The sequence below is a fragment of the Mustelus asterias genome, chromosome 5 (genome assembly GCF_964213995.1).
Source record: "Mustelus asterias chromosome 5, sMusAst1.hap1.1, whole genome shotgun sequence".
NCBI classification, from domain to species: Eukaryota; Metazoa; Chordata; class Chondrichthyes; order Carcharhiniformes; family Triakidae; genus Mustelus; species Mustelus asterias.
The window spans coordinates 75644414-75666815 of NC_135805.1; the positions used below are offsets into that span (position 1 = coordinate 75644414).

The 22402-nt window shown below is 40.3% G+C and overlaps 1 protein-coding gene across 6 annotated transcripts in view; it reads right to left on the reverse strand.

Annotated features, from left to right (window-relative positions):
• ptprk (protein tyrosine phosphatase receptor type K) overlaps positions 1-22402 on the reverse strand; it is a 607729-nt gene that overhangs the window by 88176 nt on the left and 497151 nt on the right. For all 6 annotated transcript variants that reach the window (XM_078212848.1, XM_078212849.1, XM_078212847.1 and 3 more), the window contains one exon: positions 7685-7823. In XM_078212848.1, coding sequence (XP_078068974.1) covers positions 7685-7823 — 139 coding nt within the window. The remainder of the gene's footprint in view (positions 1-7684; positions 7824-22402) is intronic.

The window sequence follows — 22402 nt, forward strand, 5'->3', positions numbered from 1 at the left end:
CAAAGAACTCACCATCCCATTGGAAATGTTGTATTAAGGAGAATTTTTATAGTACAATCAGGTCCTATAAGATAGTGATCCACTCTTGGAATAAAGAGGTAAAAAGATGTTGTAAAAACAGCAAGTTGTTTGTCTTGAGTGGATCATATGTATAGCTCTTTATGAATAACTTTACATGAGGCTGCAGGAAGGAGGAGATGACTTGGCCAGCTGCCCCACCAGAAGATCCTACTATCAAACAAGGATTGATACTCCATTGGTAGTCGTACATATGGTTACCTTTTGTAACATAATTGGTCTACTACTCACATTGCAGTATTTTTGTGTAACTAATTTTAGATTATGGTGATTTAGAATTTGTCTTGAAGATACAATAAAATCTCATAGCAGGAATGTATGCATCTTGTATAAATGAAAGCAAAAGTATCATAAATCAGAACACTCCAAGAACAAGGTATGAGAATTGAAACTAGTCAAGAGATCAGATAGATCATACGTATATATTAGTATCACTTTTGTGTTACATTTTTAAAATGGCAGAAAATAAAGTGAGACATTATTGATAAAGAAAAATAAATGAATTGCAAATGTTGGTAATCTGAAATAGTTAGAAATATATTAGAAATACATAGCAAATTAGTCAACGTCTGTAAAAAGACATGGAAGATTATGATGTTTAAGATTTGTGACCTTTGATAAAAACATGTATTGACTCTATCTGGGGTAGATTCTCGAAAAGCAGAAATAAGACAACCATACAGAAAAAGTGCAGCGGCTTAAATGGGAGATCTTATTTATTTTCATATAGCTTGGGATATGCGGATTAGTGCACGTCAGAAAGCTAGTGAATTTCTTGAGTGTATCCAGGATAATTTTCTGCAGCAATATGTTCCACAGCCAATGGAAGGTAAATCATATTAAATTCGACAACTCTCCAGGACTGTCTTGGAGCCTTCAGAATTAAGATTAATCTTTGGAAACAGGGCTGAGAAAATCTCAGAGAAAAATCATAGAGACATTACACAAAAACTGTGCATTTCTCTAATATCTTTCTGCAGTTATATTTTTAGAAATAAAAATATTGCAGAAATAGAACAAACGCCATTTGACTATCATCCAACTGGGAATTGAAGAGCCTGATGGCTTTCTAGTTGGTGTGGGAAAGCTGGACAAGAGACAACCAACAGTGGGAAATGTTTGGGATAGTTAAAGACGAAAGGACATGAGAAACAGCCTCCAGGTACAAACAAAACCAGAGCTGGCAACTCTGTCTGAGTCCTTCACCTCAATGACAGGGATCCATGTCCTGTGTTTCACAAGAAAAGGATTAAAAAACAGGGTGTTTGAAACATCACAGCTGTGAATTTGAAAGATGCTATTTGATCACAACAGTTTGACTTCCTCTATGACAGTCAATCTTATTGAGATTTGTGAGGAACAAACAGGCTGAATTTGACCGAGTTATAGTCATTTCAGAGAGACTCGAGAGTCTACTTTACATCCAAAAACAGGTGGGAGCTTTGGAAAGGAGTAGAGATATCCTGTCACAAGTTCCCTTTATTCAAGGGGAAAGTGGGAGACATAGGCCAGAATTTTACCGGCATGTCCCGGAATCGGGGCGGGCGAGGCTTGCAGAATTAGATTCTCCCTTGGCCTCTGGCAGTGTTATGGGTCTCGCCCAAGCCAGGTCATAAAATACCTGCCGTAGTCTTTGTGACTAAGAATGAAATTGTTTAATTGGTAAGAGAGGGGATAATGAGGAATAATACTGAAGAGTGAGTGGGTGGGTGAATACATTATTGATAGAATTAAGAAACAAAAAAAGGATTTAAACCCATTGTGGGTGTTGTGTATAAGTCCCCGGTAGTATCTGTGAAGTGGTGGATTCTCAAAAAGCAGAAATAAGACAACCATACAGAAAAAGTGCAGTGGCTTAAATGGGAGATCTTATTTATTTTCATATAGCTTGGGATATGCGGATTAGTGCACGTCAGAAAGCTAGTGAATTTCTTGAGTGTATCCAGGATAATTTTCTGCAGCCAAATGTTCCACAGCCAATGGAAGGTAAATCATATTAAATTTAGTAATGAGGAGTAAGCCCAATTTAGTTAACAGCCTAACAGGGCATTACCATGTATTAGATAGCAATCATAATATGAAGGTGTTCAACATTTTTTTGAGAAATGCTGAACAGCTACCAAGACTGTAGATTTAGAGAAGGTTGACTTCAACGTGATGAGACAGAAACGTGCACTGTAAACTTCGGCAAATCTGTTAATGGGCAAAATATGAGGTCAGCAGGTGATGTTCAAAAAATAATCAGAACCAGTTTATTTCCCTGAGGTGCAACAGCTCCACTTTCCTTGGGAGTTAAAAGGGGTAAGAAGCAATATAAACTGAAAGGAAAAATATATATAAAAAATAGCACAGATCTAACAACCAGAAAAGATATAGAGCAACAAAGAGTGGCAAAACAGAGGAGCATGAAAAGAACCTTGCAAGTGATATCAAAATCACAAAAAAATATTATATTAGGATGTTACCAGAACGATGGACTTCAGTTATGAGGATTGGCTGGCAAATTTGGAACTGTCCTCCTTGGGACAGAGAAGATTAGGAGGTGATCTAATGGAGGTTTTCAAGATTAAGGGATTTTGACAGATATTTCAATAACCAGAGAACATACATTTAAAGTCATTGGCAAGAAATCTAGAGGGGAGTGGGAGAAGAAATGTTTTCACTGAGCAAGATCTGAAATACTACCCAAATAGGTAAAGGTGATTCCATAAATAATTGTAAAAAGGTACTGGAGTGTAAAGAACTTGGGAGGTTATGGATATAAAACAGGGATGAGGAACTAAGCCCAACTGCTCTTTCAAAATACCAGCTCAGCTATGATGGGCTGAATGGGTGGCATGGTGGCACAATGATTAGCACTGCTGCCTCACAGTGTCAGGAATCCGGATTCAATTCTGGCCTTCGGTGACGGTCTGTGGAGTTTGAACATTCTCCCCGTGTTCGGAGTCAGTTTCCATCGGGTGCTCTGGTTTCCTCCCATAGTACGAAAATGTGTAGGTTAGGTGGATTGGCCATGCTAATCCCCTTAATGATGTGGGGGCATTACAGGGTAAATATGTGGGGTTACGGGGATAGGGCTTCAGTGGAATTGTTGTCAGTGCCTGCTCGATGGGCTGAATGGCCTCCTCCTGCACTGTAGGGATTCTATGATTGGCCTCTTCCCTTGCAAACTGAATGGTGATATTGTCAATGAAGAAAAGTAAATGGTTAACAAGCTGAATAATGACTTTGCATCAATGTTTACAATAATGGAGTAAGTCAGTATGTCAAACATCCCATGAAATTTAATTCTGAATCAGGGGCAGGGATTCACAAAAAATAAATTAAATATAATGAAGAGCATATTAGCATAAAACAGTGATAAATTCTGGGGATCAGACAGTTTCCTCCAAAGGTTTTAAAGAAAATTGGTGTGACACTGCAGATGCTCCAACTATAACCTTCAAAATTCTCCACACTCAGGAACCATTCCTTTAGATTGGAAAACTGCACATCACTCTGGATTGAGGATGGGATGACTGAATACTGTAAAATTTGGAGTTGATCAGAGACAGTCAGCATGGATTCGAAATGTCTATGCGGTACGGTAGCACAGTGGTTAGCATTGCTGCTTCACAGCTGGGTTCGATTCCTGGCTCGGGTCACTGTCTGTGTGGAGTTTGCACATTCTCCTCGTGTCTGCGTGGGTTTCTTCCGGGTGCTCCGGTTTCCTCACACAGTCCAAAGATGTGCGGATTAGGTTGATTGGCCATGCTAAAATTGTCCCTTAGTCTCCTGAGATGCGTAGGTTAGAGGGATTAGCTCGTAAAATATGAAGTGATATGGGGGTAGGGCCTGGGTGGGATTGTAGTCGGTGCAATCTCAATGGGCCAAATGGCCTCTTTCTGCACTGTAGGGTTTCTACGTCTAGTCAAGTCTGATGAATCTGACTGAATCTTTTTGGACAGGAGAATGTCTATAGATGAGACTTCTGGAAGGCGTTTAATAAATTCCCTCATAAGAAATGGTTAGCTAATGTTGAAACTTATGGAATTGAAGGCAAATTATTGGCCTGGTGAGGATATCAACTGAGCAGTAAGAGACAAAGTGTAGGCAAATGAGCAGATACATGAATGAGCAAGACATGATTAGTGGTGTCCTGCAAGGAGCTATGTTGGAGCCTCAACTAATTTTTGCATTTATTAATGACAAATGATGGAATAAAAAGCCATGTTTCAATTTGCAAATTACATAAAGAAAGGTGGCATTTTATGCAGTGTATATAAAGCGTAAATTTATAGAGCGATATTGATAGATTAACTGAATGGGCAAAAACTTTGACAAATGGCTTTCAATGGAAGCAAATGTGCAGTCTTTTTACTGTGGACCTAAAAAGGATACAACAGGACACTTTTGACATGGGGAAAATCATGAAAATGTGAAGATTTGAAGAGACTTGTGGGTCCAGGTATGTAGACCATTAAAATGTTTTGAACAGGTACAAAAAATTAATCAAAGATGTTAATGGAAAGCTGACATTTGCATCTACAGGGCTAGCATAAAAAAAGGTAGAAGTTATGCTTCCGTTGTACAAAGCCCTGGTTAAGATTTCTGAGAGAAATTCTGGGTACTACACAAGGTGATAAATTGATATTTGGGAATGTCCCTCTGTTCACCCTGTGTTGCTGCCACACGGGACACCATTTGTCCCATACTGTGAATTTTGGACATGCGTGGTATGTCTCTGCACATGCGCACAATGATCTCCTCTCAGTGGCTTGCCTTTCCATTCCCAGAGAGGTGCCAGTTACTGGTACATGTACCCACTGCTCCCCCCTCTCTACCCCCCCAACCCCAAACTCATGGCTCTGGCACAGCCTCCGCCTTCCATTGAACTTACAGGTTCTAGTTGATGCCAAAGTGTCCCTTAAATGTTTCACTGGGTATTGGTTACCCTGGTACAACACCAGGAAGGATATATTACCCTTGGAAGGAGCTCAGTGTTGATTTCCCACAATGATGCCTGGACTCCAAGGATTAAAGTTAAAGTTTTTTTTGTTAATCACAAGTAGGCTTACATTAACACTGCAATGAAGTTACTGTGAAAATCCCCTAGTTGCCACACTCCAGCGCCTGTTCGGGTATACTGAGGGAGAATTAGCATGGCCAATTCACCTAATCAGCACGTCTTTCAGACTGTGCGAGGAAACCGGAGCACCCGGAGGAAACATGCAGACTCCGCACAGACAGTGACCCAAGCCGGGAATTGAACCTGGGTCCCTAGCACTGTGAGGCAGCTATGCTAACCACAGCTATGCTGTTCCAAACTTTACTTCACACTCGGCTCGAACTACAGTTTGCTTCTCACCCTACAATTCATGCTTGCAATCCTTCTGCTCTACTCTTAACAAAGAGAGATTACACAAACTAAACTTGCAATCCAAGTTTCCTCCTTTTTTTGTCATGAGTAGCCTATTCAGTTAAGCGTGCAAGCCCTTTAAACTTCTTTGGGGGGGCAACTGAAAGGGGCCAAATTGTGCTATGTGAGAACTTCTGCAGGAACACTGGCTCTGTCCCTTAGAATTTAGAAGATTAAGAGGTGATTTGCTTCAAGTTTTCACGATATTAATGTGAACTCATAAAACAGGCAGAACAAAACTATTTCAGATCTTTGGTGATTCTAGGACTAGTGGACATATGGTAGCACAGTGGTTAGCACTGCTGCCTCACAACGCTAGGGACCCAGGTTCTATTCCTAACTTGGGGTGCTGTCTGTACGGAATCTGCACGTTCTCCCCGTGTCTGCGTGGGTTTCCTCCGGGTGCTCCGATTTTCCCCCACAGTCCGAAAGACGTGCTGGTTAGGTGCATTGGTCATTCTCCATTCATGATAGCCGAACAGGCACTGGAGTGTGGCAACTAGGGGATTTTCACAGTAACTTCATTGCAGTGTTAATGCAAACCTACTTGCGATACTAATAGAATAAACGTAAATTTGTCAAAATATTAGAGCCAGATCTTTCAGGGGCAAAATTATGGAATATCTCTTCATGCAAAGGGCGGCAGTAGTTCGGAAGTTTCTTCCACAAACAGCAATTGATGCCAGATCAATTGTTAATTTTAAATCTGAGATTGATACATTTTTGTTTAGCAAAGATATGAAGGCATATGGTGCAAAGGCATACAGAGGTCCAGGTATATGGAATTAGGTGCAGGGCAGCACTGATCTCACTGAAAAGTAGAGCAGGCCTAAGGGGCTAACTGACCTACTCCTGTTCTTATGTTCCTACATGGCATTTTGATCATTCACACATTTAACTTGCCTGATCCCAGGAAATCTGACAAGGTAGGTCTCTCAGATATGATTTACAATAGTTCAGAAGTTGCAGAGCAGGGCTGTAGATTTTCAGCCCCAATATATTCAAAACTTGCATGGCCCGCTGTCCGCTGTTCCAAAGTTTACTTCACACTCAGCTCGAGCTACAGTTTGTTTCTCACCCTACAATTCATGTTTGCAATCCTTCTGCTCTACTCTTAGTCAGGAAACATGACAATAACGACATAAAATTTACATATTGATTTTAAAAATCCAACTGTTAAAAAGAGTAACGCCATCTCTCACTCCACCCAGTCTCTGCTACAATATTTAAAACATTGGGACAGGATTTCTGTGGAGTGGCAATCACCGTCAGATTGCAAATCAGCTCCTTTTCACTTTTAGTCTGGAGCTGCACATTTCTCTCCTGAACTGGTGAGAAATGTGCAGGGTGGCAACTCTGCATCCCTGCCAGTGCAGGGCCGCAACTCCGCCCTCCCGCCAGTGCAGGGCCGCAACTCCGCCCTCCCGCCAGTGCAGGGCCGCAACTCCGCCCTCCCGCCAGTGCAGGGCCGCAACTCCGCCCTCCCGCCAGTGCAGGGCCGCAGCGTTTGGGAGAAATGAAGTCACACCCCTGTCACTCTCCCGTAAAGCAGGTCCCAGCCACTTCAACAAGTCAGGGAGAAGGTGACTGTGTAAGGTTAGCGTCAGCAGGGTTAGGATGGTTGGGCAACGAGCCATCAGTGGTCAGCAGTGGGGATCAGATGGTTGGGGTTGGGTGTGGTTGAAGGTGGCCAGAGTGTGGATGGTAGTTGGGAGGGTAGTCATGAGGGGAGATGGGATCCAATGTGGGGTGCAGTCAGGTATGCTGTGCTGTAATATCCAGTCAGAAAACTACCCAAGTTTTTAAACAAATTAATCACTTGCTGTTCTCACAATATAGTCAAACCATGTTTGGTTGGGGTGCAAGCCCATACGTATGAGGGATGCAACCATTTTGGGACCTGGGACCACAAAAAGGTTTACCAAATCTATGTCATTAATAACTTACATCTCAAGAACAGGCCAAGACTACATCCTCTGAGATAAAACATGTAAGCTATAAGTATTCTAGTTAGTTTCTCTTTGGTGGAGTTTTCCTACACCAAGTAGTCAGAACCTTTTTAAAAAAGCAAGCCTTTTTACAGAACACAATTATCCTTCAATTATTTTTATACTGCTTCAGAAATAGGTATTGGTTAAGTAACCAGTCAACTAATAGTTGCATTAATTTGAGATATACAAGCAGTATTACATTAGAGCAACTTCGTACCTTTTCTTAACGATCATTACCACAACCAGGAGCAGGAGGATGAAAACCAGAATTCCGGCACTGATTCCAGCTATTTTCACCACCCGATCAGTTTGCTTGACAGGGTCAGGGACCACCTCAGGTTCTTCCGTTGTGGCTGCTAAATTAGTCAGAAAAAGTATTTGCATGAAAGCATGTAATTATTGCTGACAGGGAAATGATCTTTAATGTCACTTTCATACAGTACACTTCAAAAATCCAAGTACAATTCATAAAACATTTCTTCCCTCTTGTGTGACAATTATATTTCATGTTACATTTTCTGCTACCCTAATAATTTAGCAAGCAGAAAATGCATTTTTAATAATAATTTTGATAATAAAGAACGAGGGTGACAAATTTAAGACATAGCATTAGTATTGTGGTTAAAAGAAATGACTGCAGTTGCATAAAAATTTGTCGCACAACTTGTATTGAAAATAATTCAATTTGGTCAAGTTAAGAAGTCATGCATTTCAGAAGGGCAAATTTACATACTGAGATTCCATTCTTATGAAGACATCCAATGTCAAACGAACATATGAAAAAAAGAGTTACAATCCTCATTTATCAGTTTTAAAAGGATTAGGTGTAGATACAAATAAGAATTTGAAGTATTATTGCTTAGCAACATTAATTATACATAAAGTGCAGTTGGCATACTGCAAGTTCATGCACTGATCAGAATTACTTTTGCAGGAAAATTGATATGCTAATCCTAAATGACACTTCGATCAATTTTCAAAAGAAAACTTAAAGCGACCTTGCCACAGCATTATTATTATAAACAGTAAGCATTAAAACATACTTGTGCAAAGAAGCTTTAATTACATTCTGGTGGGGTAAATGATAGATTAAATGTTTGTTAATGAGCATGCATGTTATAATTAATATAATTATTAAAACTGTACATCACCACTCAGAAGAAACACAAAATTATTGCTATGGATTGGTTTAGGTGCTGGATCACTGAGATGGTTAAATATTTTGGATGAATTGTAATGGCCAATCTGGGCAGTAATATAGCAAACAAAGTATATCTATAATGTCACAAACACATCATATTTTGTGTAATAACAGTTAATTATTACATAAACAGAAATGTGATGTGTGGGGATCACTGAGGTTAAGGGTTATATCTAAGATGCTAACCTATCTTACTGAGATGTTGACTGACCCACATATACTTTCCAATGATTTCATTTTTGGGTCAGAATAATTCATTTCTATAATACAGTCAGCATCAAGTAATTTTAAAACACTTTGCTCTTGAATACAGTGTTATGGCTCAAGTCAAAAACTCCAAAATGTTTTATGCAGCCCGCCTGAATCATAAATTTTGCATCTTAAATTTGGCTAGGACTTGCATGGTATGTTTCACTTCAGGTATGATTCAAATGGCTACTGGGGAGCTTTTGTCAAACAAAGATTAATTTAGTTAGCATGTATGGTAAGAAAATTAGCAAGAACTTTTAGCAATTATAAACAAAAATAAAACAATCACAATAATATATAACCCTCAACAAATATATATCTAAGATGTTCCAATCAAAACTAATCCCATAAACAACCCTTTAAAAAGGTTCGACACAGCAAAGACTAATGCTCACATGGTACTGGAATCAAGACCTTTGGATGAATTCTGCAGTTCTCTTGATGGACTCAACCACCAACAGCATATTCTCCTCTTCAGAAAGGCAAAACCTTACTTTCAGATAACCAGCAGAATTTGCAAATAAAACAGGAAGAGAGATTTCTTTTCAGCTTGCTATCACTTCTAAAAACTAAAACCTACAGCTCCAAGTTGAAAATGAAAGAGTTCTTATCACCTGCCCTGCCAACCAGTTTCTCTCCAAACAATGCAGAATCATAAACATCCCAGTAAAAATAAACAAGCCCCCATTTAAGCAGCACTAAAAAGACTCCTCCAGACAAACCGGTGCAGTATGATAAAACAATTGAAGCCAAAAAGGCCTGCTTACAACTGCAGAAAACATGATTTAGAGAGAAAAAAATATCTTAAAGATACACTAACGTCACAACAGTAACTATGAGCTGGATGAGAGAGAGAGAATTTGGTTTATTTGGGAATATGCAAAATTTGACATGCTCTATTTAACAGGATAAGCATGTCTTTGCAAAATGTAAGTATAATTTTGCAAAAAGCAAGTTTATCCTGTGAAACTGGGCATGTTGTTTTGAAATGTACTGAGCAGATCCAAATTCAGAGTTTTCAAATATTTTTGTAAGAAATTGCGAGCATATTCGATGCAATCTAATGACATTGTTTTTTACCTCAGATATTATTCAAAAAATAACACTCGTTTCAAACATCCATTTTTCTTTCTACTCACAGTATAAACTAATACTCAGTCAAAACGCAAGTAAAATTTAATTATCAATCAACTCCATTACCCTTGTTGATACTTAATGAATGTGGTCTAGATTGCTATTTAATCATTAACAAGTAACGCACAATGGGAAAATTCTAGCTTTTGCCTCGACTGTCAGGATCCCAGCCTTGGGCTCCATTATGTGCTGGGAAGGCAGAAGAGGCTGCGGAGGGACATTGCTTGCCATCTTTCGAGAGGCAGCATTTGAATTTGCCTCGAATGGCCCATTAAGAATGGACAGTGGGTGAAGTGAGGAGCCTAATCAGAGGGCCTGCCAAGATGTCCAGCTGGCAGCACCATTGGGAGAGGTGGGCACTGCTGAGGGCAGCAGGCAGACGACTTCAAGGACATATTATAATGGAGGCGTTCTCTGCAGGATCGTAAAATGCTGAAAAAACCCCATCGTTTCTGTGTACAGTTCTGGTCACCCTATTATAGAAAGGATATTATTAAACTAGAAAGAGTGCAGAAAAGGTTTACCAGGATGCTACCACCTGGGACTTGATGGTTTGAGTTATAAGGAGAGGCTGGATAGACTGGGACTTGTTTTCCCTGGAGTGAAGGAGGCTTCGGGCTGATCTTATAGAGGTCTATAAAGTAATGAGGGGCATAGATAAGGTAGATAGATAGCCAACATCTTTTCTCAAAGGTAGGGGAGTCTAAAACTAGAGGGCATAGGTTTAAGGTGAGAGGGGAGAGATACAAAAGGGTCCAGAGGGGCAATTGTTTCACGCAGAGGGCGGTGAGTGGCTGGAACAAGCTGTCAGAGGTAGTAGTAGAGCCGAGTACAATTTTGTCTTTTAAAAAAGCATTTTGACAGTTACATAGGGAAGATTGGTATAGAGGGATATGGGCCAAATGCTGGCAATTGGGACTAGCTTAGTGGTTAAAAACTGGGTGGCATAAACAAGTTGGGCTGAAGGGCCTGTTTCCATGTTGTAAACCTCAATGACTCTTTGCACGAGTCTATCCTATGATGGTGGTGAGGTGGTGTCAAGAGCTACTCATTCTGCCACTGGAAGGCTGCCTTCATTTCAATTCCAAGCTCAGCCTCCTCAGGGGGGCCTAGTTGCTGTTGGGAAGATCCTGTTGGCAATGACATCTCTTCCTCCAATTGGCAAGATCACTCAGACACAGGAACATGTTGTGTAGCCGATCTAGTGTGTTAATTTCTGATTGCGTCCTGGATCCATAGGACCATCAAACCCCAGCCCAAAGGGTACAGTTAGTTTGTGAATATGTTTTGAAAAACGTGAAAAAAATTCTAACTCAAACTCACATTTTATTAATAAATTAATTTAGATTAGTCATTAAGGTGGACACAGGCTCATCAAAAGGTGAACGATGAGTGACTAAGTATTGCTGAAATCTAACCTCTCTTACCTTGCAACTGTTGTTAATTGCAGAAAAGCTGTCAAACCAAGCTGCCCAGTTCCATTTATAAGAAAAGAACTGATTATATGCAAATACTGCTTCACATTGTAGTTTTACCTTGAATTTTTATACCTTGAACTTTCACAAGTGAATCTCAAAAATACTTGAAAAACCTTTGCAAACTATAACTGTGACACTCCTCAATGAAGCAACTGTTAAACTATAGGCTGGGTGGTATGCCTACATTTTGCATTGTAAATTTGCAGACACTATTTCCTCGAAAACAGATTTGTCACTTTAGTCACCACGTGTAAAGAATTCTGTAAATTGTGCTAAAATGAATCCATTGGAGATGAAACAACAATCTTCTACAATGTTTCAAAAGATAATGTGATTAAAGTTGTCACATTTGTGAACTGAGAAAGACAGATACCATTGCTTTTACAGTCAATTTTATTCTAGTTTTACTTCCATTAAACAAGCACCAGTAAAGTATAAATTTAATGCAACTGATAAAAAAATCGCTAAGTGCTGAAGCTTGTAGGAAAAGCAACTTATGGGGGCAGCAGGTTGACACAGTGGTTAGCGCTGCTGCCTCACTGCGCCAGGGACCCAGGTTTGATTCCCAGCTTGGGTCACTGTCTGTGCATTCTCCCCATGTCTGTGTGGGTTTCCTCCGGGTGCTCCGGTTTCTTCCCACAGTCTGAAAGACGTGCTGGTTAGGTGCATTGGCCATGCTCATTCTCCCTCATTGTACCTGAACAGGCGCTGGAGTATGGCCACTAGGGGATTGTCACAGTAACTTCATTGCAGTGTTAATGTAAGCTTACATGTGACAATAATAAAACTTTAAAACTTTACAATACTGCTTTGGTTATATTTAAAATTCCTAATCTTGTTGAAGTAGTTATGGTTATACTACAGAGATGTGCAGCCATAGATACAAGAACTTCTACGCTATTGTGGTGACGTTGCTATCCCTTGTGTGAACATGAATGATGGTTATGATAACACAAGGAAATACTCTGTTGGTTGATAATGACAGTAAGAAGTCTCACAACACCAGGTTAAAGTCGAACAGGTTTATTTGGTAGCACAAGCCACTAGCTTTCAGAGCGCTGCTCCTTCGTCAGGTGAGTGGGATTCATCCACTCACCTGATGAAGGAGCAGCACTCCGAAAGCTAGTGGTTTGTGCTACCAAATAAACCTGTTGGGCTTTAACCTGGTGTTGTGAGACATCTTACTGTGTTTACCCCAGTCCAACACTGGCATCTCCACATCATGGTTGATAATGAGTCATGCAGGCTTATTCAGTCTATCAGATTTTGTCACTAAATTGCTAACTTCCATGACTGTACAGAAAATGCAAAGAAAAAAAACTACCATGTGAAAGAATTTCACATCTATCCATAATTCTATAAACAAACTTATCATTAAATTTGTTCAATCAACAAAAGCAGTAAAGATCAGTCCTGTAGGGGGCAGCAAAGCCTCTCCTCTTATTGTTACCACTCCACTTTACACATGTCCATTGAGTGTAAAATGATGCGAGGTTAAACTCATTTCACATGTGTAAGAATTCTAAAATTACATGTGGAACATGTTCATTTGACTAACAGGTCAATTTTTGGTTTCCAACTTGTTACAGTGCACTGCCCTCAATGCAGGAGCAGATTGATCATGACTTAACATGAAAGTCGCAGCTTAACGCAACTAATGCAACAAAAATCTTGGATAAAAGCAGGTAAAAGATCAACTACCTGAAACATTAGATCTGTTTTTATTTTCTCAGATGTTACCCGTCCAATGGAGAATTTCTAACCTTCCCTTATTTTTAATTCAGAATTAAGGGATGGCAATGTTTTCCCTTTTGATTAAATTCCAAGACTATTTTCTTGATCAAGAATATGTCAAAAAGTACATTTAATATCAGAGAATTTTAATAAACTTAATTTAGAATATTGCACTTAGAAGAACAATTTTGACTCCTGCATATCTCTGTAATGATGGTATAGTTCTGCACAAAACCCCACTAAACTTTAAATTTTAACAATCCATCAAAGTCTTCACCACAATCCAGTTCAGAGATATATTGGCCACATTAGGCTATCAAAGCACTAGAATTTATAGTGAAACTAAAATATCCAGAATAATATTTATATCCAAGGAAGACTATTAAATTCCTGTGAAACAAAACCACGGCCTGTTGATAGATTAAATGAAAAATTGTCCTCAGTTCTTTATTTATTCAGTGGCATGAGAAGAACAAGTTTCCCCTTACTGAGAGAGGAGAACTGTTTGCTTTGGAGCGATTAGAAGCATTTGTCACCAGACTATAATATCTGCGATTGAAATTGCACAAACCTAATAAGCCTAATAATTTATTATCTCCAAATTTGCAGTTGATGCAAAGTTGGGTGGGAGGGTGAGCTGTGAGGAGGATGCAGAGATGCTTCAGCGTGATTTAGACAGGCTGAGTGTGTGGGCAACTGCACGGCAGATGCAATATAATGTGGATAAATGTGGGGTTATCCACTTTGGTAGCAATAATAGGAAGACATTATTACTTGAATGGGTGTAAACTGAGAACAGTGAATACTCAACATCAGTCGTGCATCAGTCGCTGAAAGTAAGCACGCAGGTACAACAGGCAGTAAAGAAGGCAAATGCTATGTTGGACTTCATAGCGAGAGGATTTGAGTATAGGGTTAGGGGCGCAATTGTATAGAGCGTTGGTGAGGCCATATCTGGAATACTGTGTGCAGTTTTGGTGTCCTTATCGGAGGAAAGATGTCCTTGCTATAGAGTTATATACTTCGCTATACAGCAAAGGTTTACCAAGCTGATTCCGGGGATGGCAGATCTGTCATATGAGGAGAGACTAAGTCGGTTAGGATTATATTCACTGAAGTTTAGAAGAGTGAGAGGAGATCTCATAGAAACTTATAAAATTCTAACAGGATTAGACAGGGTAGATTCAGAAAGAATGTTCGCAATGGTGGGGGAGTCCAGAACTAGAGGTCATAGTTTGAGGAAAAGAGATAAACCTTTTCGAACTGGGGCGAGGAGAAATTTCTTCACCCAGAGGGTGGTGAATGTGTGGCATTCACCACCACAGAATGTGGTTGAGGCCAAAACATTGTCTGATTTCGAGAGAAATTAGAAAAAGCTCTTGGAGCTAAAGGGGGTCAAGGGATATAGGGGGGAAGGGGGGGATCAGGATATTGAATTCGATGATCAGCCATGATCAAAATGAATGGCAAAGCAGGCTCAAATGACTGAATGGCCTACTCCTATTTCTAGTTTCTATGTTTCCTTTATTAGTTTCTTTGTCCCTTCAATGAGAAGGGAAACTGCTGGGACTTCTCTTTGCTAAACGCTGAATAAACATCAGTTTTGCTGACTAAAATAGATCACTGCTGATATTCAGTTACCTCATGCATGTAAGCCAGCAGTAATAAACAGTATGACATTGTCCGGTGAAAAAATTGTACGAACGATCTTGGCAAAGTTGTAAATGACTGCTCACAATAAGTGCCATGTACTCAACCCTACTTCCCCACCATAAGCATGTCAATTGAACCCAATACTGGAGGAACACTGTGGTAAATTTGTTTGGGTCCCAGTGTTTTTTTTAAATGAATAATCATTATTTTTTTCAGATTTGACACAATGGTACCATGCTCATACTAGAATCCAAACATTAGATTCAAATAGACTTCTATTACAGACACTAGGATGAGTGTTTTCTGGAATATACATACATTCAGAACAATTGTGTGTTTCTACACAGAGATGTAACAGTAACATCTGGGTCACTGGTTCATGTCAGTCGCTAATGCATAAACAGGTAGCTTTCATTGGATTTAAACCTCAAACAGAATCCTTTTTCTCAAAATCAAATATTGCAGTATTAACCAATTGTTAAAGAGTTTCCATTCTAAAACATGTACAGAACACATCCTTCCCTCATATTAGAAAAAAAAACGTCCTTGGTTTGGATAAATGTCATTGAGGAAGTTTTTTTTTCTGAGGCAAACTCAATATTGTCAACTCACTCCAGTGAATTTATCACAAGAGATGAGATGCAAGGAAAATTTAGCCTCCTCCTTGATCCAGTGGTTGAATTTGCAAGCTCATTCTGCTGTATTGCCCTGCATTTGACTCGTCAAGCCTCATGCATTCAGATCCAAGTATGATCATATCAGGGCTCCTGCTTCCTCATCATAACTTGTTGATCCAAATTTAAGGGAAATCTTGCTTCTCTTAAATCCCCGAAACAAAAAAAAAATCAGGCTGATAAAGGCAAAATACTGTGGATGTGGGAATCTGAAACTGCTGGAAAATCTCAGCAGGTCTGACAGCATCTATGGAGAAAGAATAGAGCCAATGTTTCAAGTCAGGAGGAAAAAAAAAATCAGGCGGTGTTGCTAACATCTGAAACCCAGTTCTGAACAGATATTAATCTAATCATCTTTAACCAGGATAAAATTACCCCAGATCAATGATGTATTCTACAAGTCTGCTCCACACATCCAATGTTGGCTGCAGTTGTAGAAACGCCCATCTGTTCCCTAATGATAGAATCCCTGATCATAATTGCTTTCCTAATTTTTCTCCTGCACCGTAACCCAACCCTTGCACAGCTGAGCCACCTGTGATATTGTGGACTTGGGTCCTGGTTGCACTCCCCAGAGAAACCACCAATATATCACTCTCTTCTTCTTGCCTTCAAGTTCCTCAACTGGGCAAGCAATGGGCTGCATGACTGTAAATAATGGTGGAGCACTGTAAATGAGTAATTTGTGTCAACTACCAGTGAGATGGACTTCAGTGCACAAGATTCAACACTTAGGTTGCAAGGCAACTGTATGTTGGATGAAATGAAATCTCTTATGTTTCGGTAAAAGGTTGACAACAATATAAGGGTCTATACATTTGCATGCATACCATCAATCATTCATTCCACTTTTGGAGATCCAGCCTGATAAAAACAAGTGCAGCATTCCCTTGTATTGCTGCATGTTTTCTTTGGGAAAGCTCAGTAATTGAGAGTCCGAGGCAAACAGCGCAATTGTGATCTTCTTAATACAAGTGCATGCGGCCTTGTAGAGCTATGGACCATATGCTGGAAAGTGCGATTAGGCTCGGTGGCTCATTTTTTAGTCGATGCAGACATGATGGGTCAAATGGCCTCCTTCTGTGCTGTAAACTTTCCACGTTTCTATGGTTTTATTCTATAAGGCCTTAAAAGAACACAAACCACTTTTGTTATTACCTGCTGGATCAGCATTTACTGCCCATCACTAATCGCCCTTGAGGGGGTAGTTAAGAGTCAACCACATTGCTGTGGATCTGGAGTCACATATAGGCCAGACCAGGTAAGGGTGGCAGATTTCCTTCCCTAAAGGGCATTAGTGAACGAGATGGGTTTTTAACGACAATCGACAATGGTTTCAAGGTCATCATTAGACTTTTTAATTCCAGATTTTTACTGAATTCAAATTTCATGATCTGCCATGGTGGGATTTGAACCCGGGTCCCAAGTCCATTATCCTGGGTCTCTGGATTCTAGTTCAGTGACAATACCACTAGGCCACTGCCTCCCATGAAATATGCTGCTTCTAACCATTACAGGCATATCTGCATTCTGCATTAATAGATACATTAGAACACATACTTAGGCAATCTTCTGGTCTGTGCCCCAAGATTTGGTGCCAATGCACAGATACCGAACAAGTTTGTTATCCAGGCCATATGTTCCATTTCATGATAAAGCTATTTTGCAACTATATAGTAAATTAGAAACCAGCTCAAAGATGAGAACTGACCTTTGAAATACTTTACATTTTTTTGAACTCATTACAGACATTTAGTTTCTGTCAAATGTGAAGTAGCCAGACTTATTTGCCAAAAATTTGGAAAGTCACAGTGCATTCTTTGGACTATGAATATGCTTGAAGGTACAAAAGTAATTGCGAAACCAAAGTAATTAACTTCAGATCTATATTGGCTTTCTTGCAAGCATAAACAGCTTTACTGTTGATTTTTTTCATATCAATTTATTACCCTTTTAATAAAATTTAGACCTCAATTTTTAAAATTGAATTTAAGTATATGCCATTTAAATTGCAGCATCACATCTCACCATGCAAAAATTACTCCCCATTCAGTCAAAAATGACCTCAATCCAATGGTAAAGAGAAATAGAAAATAATTCTCAGACATCATGCCATTAAAAAAGCTTCCCCTCTGGCATCAATTGACCTCTCCCCAGCTGTATTCATCTCAGCCTCCCTCAAGGCCAACCTCTCTGATCGCTTTCTCTATCACTGAGAATAATGATGTCTGGTCATCCACAATAGAGAAACAAACTTCTTCAACTCCCCTAACTCAGTGCTTTTAATTTTCCGAAAAGGTTAATGAAGAGAAATGCGTTTTCTTTACTTTTCTCATATCTTGAGTCAAATTCAGATTGGTGTTTGATCAACGTCATTGTGAACAGGACCCTCAAGGCCATTTTGACTGATTTGACCTTGATTGACAGAGAATTGCGGTCAATGTTACACAGAATTATTTGGCTTCAAGATTTGTGCAGAGTGCCACATATCTATCCATCAATTTTCTCCGAGTCTGTCCCAGACTGAGCTGCAGGGCTTGTGGATGTTGGCCCAGATTTGGAAGTTATGATGATGGTGAAACTGTCAGTGTGTCCTGCTATTACAGTTGTGAAACTGACAGCAACTTCTGGCATACATGGGCAGCTGTCCTTGAGGACAGTGGTGAGCATCTTCAATTTGGCACTGACTGCAAAGTCTTGCCCATCAATTTAACGGAGTCTGATCTTCAGAATATCCAAATCTATTCCAGCATAAGAAACCTCAGGAATGAGCACAAATATCTCCTACCTGCAGGTTGTTATCCTGTTCAGTCCATTAGTCAAAACCATGCCAGTATTGCCGCTTGCCTTGTTATGCACTGACTTAGAAAAAGTCACAAAAATGTTTAGTGATAATGTTGAATTTAACATCCCCCCCCGACCCCGCAGATGGGTTCTCCCAATCCATCACTAGGTATAGAAATAGTCTTATAATTACTGGCTCATTATGTCTAGCTACCCTCTTGAGTTGTCTGCAGCTTTCCTTTTCAATTTAGTTGCTTGTAAAGGGATCCCCAATATTATACTGTGCCTTTGTTTGACCTAAATATTACGCTAAGATTGCTTGCAGTATATTTGGGGCAACATGATGACGAGCACCACTGCCTCACAGCGCCAGGGACCCGAGTTCGATTCCTTGCTTGGGTCACTGACTGTCTGTGCGAAGTCTGCACGTCCTCCCCGTTTCTGCGGAGATTTCCTCCGAGTGCTCCGGTTTCCTCCCACAGTCTGAAAGACATGTTGGTTTAGGTGCATTGCCCATGCTGAATTCTCCCTCAGGATACATGAACAGGCGCCGGAGTGTGGCGACTAGGGGATTTTCATAGTAACTTTATTGCAATGTTAATGTTAGCCTACTTGTGACAGTGATAAATAAACTTTAAAACTTTAACTTTCTTTTCTAACATTGAAATATACCACTGGCATTGTAGTTCCTCAGGTTAAAGTCCAACAGGTTTATTTGGTAGCAAATACCATTGGGGTATTTGCTACCAAATAAACCTGTTGGACTTTAACCTGGTGTTGTTAAAACTGTTACTGCGTTTACCCCAGTCCAACGCCGGCATCTCCACATCATTGTAGTTCCTGGCATCAAACAGGAGAAGGAACTGAGTTCCCACTCTGTCCAGCGGTTCATGTGCGGTTCCAATGGCCGCCAACATTGCTATTGTATATCTAAGAACCACATAAAAGTTACAAAAAAAAGAAAGGGGCAATGCAGCCCATCATAGCTGGGCCAGCTGAAAAATAAAATAATTAAAATCTCAACTGCCCATTCTAATCCCACTTCCCAGGACCTGGCCAATAGCCTTGCAGGGTATAGCACTTCAGGTACAGATCCAGGTTCATTTTAAATGAGTCAAACCAGGCAGCGAATTTGAGAAACCCACCATCCTCTGGGGGAAGAAGGTTTTCTTCATATCCCGTCTAATCCTCTACCATTCACCTCAAATCTGTTTCCCCAGGTAATCATTTGGGAAGCCATGATATGGAGATGCCGGTGTTGGACTGGGTTAAGCACAGTAAGAAGTCTCACAACACCAGGTTAAAGTCCAACAGGTTTATTTGGCAGCACTAGCTTTCCTGTTGGACTTTAACCTGGTGTTGTGAGACTTCTTACTGTAATCATTTGGGAAAACAGGCATTTCCTGTCCACTCTATGTAGGCCACTCCATCTTGTACACCTCAGTAAATCACCCCAGAGCTTACTCTGTTTTGAGGAAAACAACCTAAGCCTGTCCAATTTCTCCTCAGAGCTGCAATTGTTAAGCCCCTGGCTAGATTCTTATACTCTCCTTAGCACTCACTCCAGAACAGTTATGTCCTTTCAGTAATATTGCAAGCAAAATTGTGCAAAATTCCAGCTGTGGTCTAACCAGCATTACATCCTGCTTTTGTACTCTATGCCTCATCCAATAAGAGAGAGCATTCCCTAAACTTTCTTCATCACCTGACCTGCCACCGTCAGAGACCTGTGGACATGCACTCCGAGGTCTGTCATCTCTTCAACCCCTCTCAATATTCTCCCAGTTAAAGTATTATCTAGCTTTGTTTGCCCTCCCCAAATGCATTACCTCACACTGGATTGAATTCTATCTGCCACTTTTCCACCCACTCAACCAAACCACTAATATCATTCCAGAGTTGACAGCTGTCCGCTTCACCATCAATTACGTAGCCAATTTTTGCGTCGTCTGCAAATTTCCCAATTGTGTCTCTTACACAAGTCCAAATCATTTTCATATTTACAAACATTAAGTTCCCCAACACTAAACTTTGTGAAACGGCTTTCCATTTGCAAAAACATCCATCACGATTTCCTGCCACTGAGCCAATTTTGGATCCAAACGTCACATTCCCTTGTACCTCATGAGCTTTAACTTTTCTGACCAGTCTGCCATGTGGGACCTTGCCAAATACCTTTCTAAAATCCATGTGGACAACATCCATTGCACTACCCCTTTCAATCCACCTTGTTACTTCTTCAAAAAGTTGACTAAATTAGAAAAGACGTGACCTTCCCTAACAAAATCATGCTGAATATCCCAGATTAATCTGTTCTTTTCTCAGTGAAGTTTATCCTGTCTCGCAGAATTGACAATAATCTGCCCATCAACAAAGTCAGATTGACCGGCCTATAATTTTCTGGCCCATCCCTCGCCTTTTTAAATAATGGTGCAATATTTGCCAACCTCCAATCCTCTGGTACATCACTTGTATCTAATGAAGATTGAAAATAATCCTCAGAGGATCTATTACCTCCCGGCTTCCTTTAAGAGCCTGGGATACAATCCATCTGGCCCTGGTGGTTTGTCCAGATTCAAGGATGACAGTCCCTCCAGTACTTCCTCTCTCACTATGTTTATTGTATTTTTTCCTCTTAAATTACAATGCCTGCTTCACCCGGGCGGCATGGTGGCACAGTGGTTAGCACTGCTGCCTCACAGTATCAGGGACCCGTGTTCGATTCCCGGCTTGGGTCGCTGTCTGTGTGGAGTTTGCACGTTCGCCTTGTGTGCGTGGGGTTCCTCCGGGTGCTCCAATTTCCTCCCACAGTCCAAAGATGTGCAGGTTAGCTGGATTGGCCTTGCTAAATTCTCCCGCAGTTTACCGGAATGTGGTGACTAGGGGGTTTTCACAGTAACTTCATTGCAGTGTGAATGTAAACCTACTTGTGACTAATAAATAAACTTTACTTATCCCTCTCCTTGTGAAGACAGAGACAATGCACTCATGAAGAACCCTGCCCACATCATTTGCATTCATTTGAAAGTTACCTTGTGTTTATCTGAAAGGTCCTACCCTTTCCTTGGTTATCCTCTTGCTCTTAATGTACTGAGAAAACATATTTGATTTTACCTACCAATATTTTTTCATATTCTCTCTTTGCTTTCCTAAACTTTTTACTTCATCCCTGTACTTTCAATACTCCAAGGCTTTCCACAGTATTATTTTTTTTGTGACTGTCATAAGCTTTCTTTTTCTATTTTATCTTCCGCTGTATGTTTCTGGATAACCCTGGGCTATAGATTTGGTAGTACCAATCTTTCTCTTTGCAGGTACCTGTTTACAATGTGCCCGCGGAATCTCACTCTTTAATGTCTCCCACTGACTTGTCACTGATTTTCTTTCAAGTAGCTACATCCAGTCCACTTTTGGCAGATCACTTCTCAGCTTTGTAAAATTTGTCTTCTCCGATATAGAATTTTTACACCTGTTCTACCTTTGATCTTTTCCATCTTCAAAATGACACCCCATTGCTACATCATGCACGGTGAACGCTATGCTATACAGACAAAGCATATCATTCATAGAGAAGGAAATGAGACAGTGCAGAATGAAGTATTACAGTCATAGCTAGGGTGTAGAAAAAGATCAACTTAATGCAAGGCAGGTCCATTCAAAAGTCTGATGGCAGCAGGGAAGATGCTGCTCGAGTCAGTTGGTACGTGACCTCAGACTTTTGTATCTTTTTCCCAATAGAAGGTGGTGGAAGAGAGAATGTCCGGGGACTGTCGGGTCCTTGATTATGCTGGCTGCTTTGCCGAGGGCAGCAGGAAATGTAGACAGAGTCAATGGATGGGAGGCTGGTTTGCATGACGGATTGGGCTACATTCACGACCTTTTGTCATTTCTTGCAGTCTTGGGCAGAACAGGAGCCATACCAAGCTGTGATACAACCGGAAAGAATGCTTTCTATGGTGCATCTGTAAAAGCTGGTGCATGTCGTAGCTGATATGCCAATATTTCCTTCGTCTTCTGAGAAGGTAGAG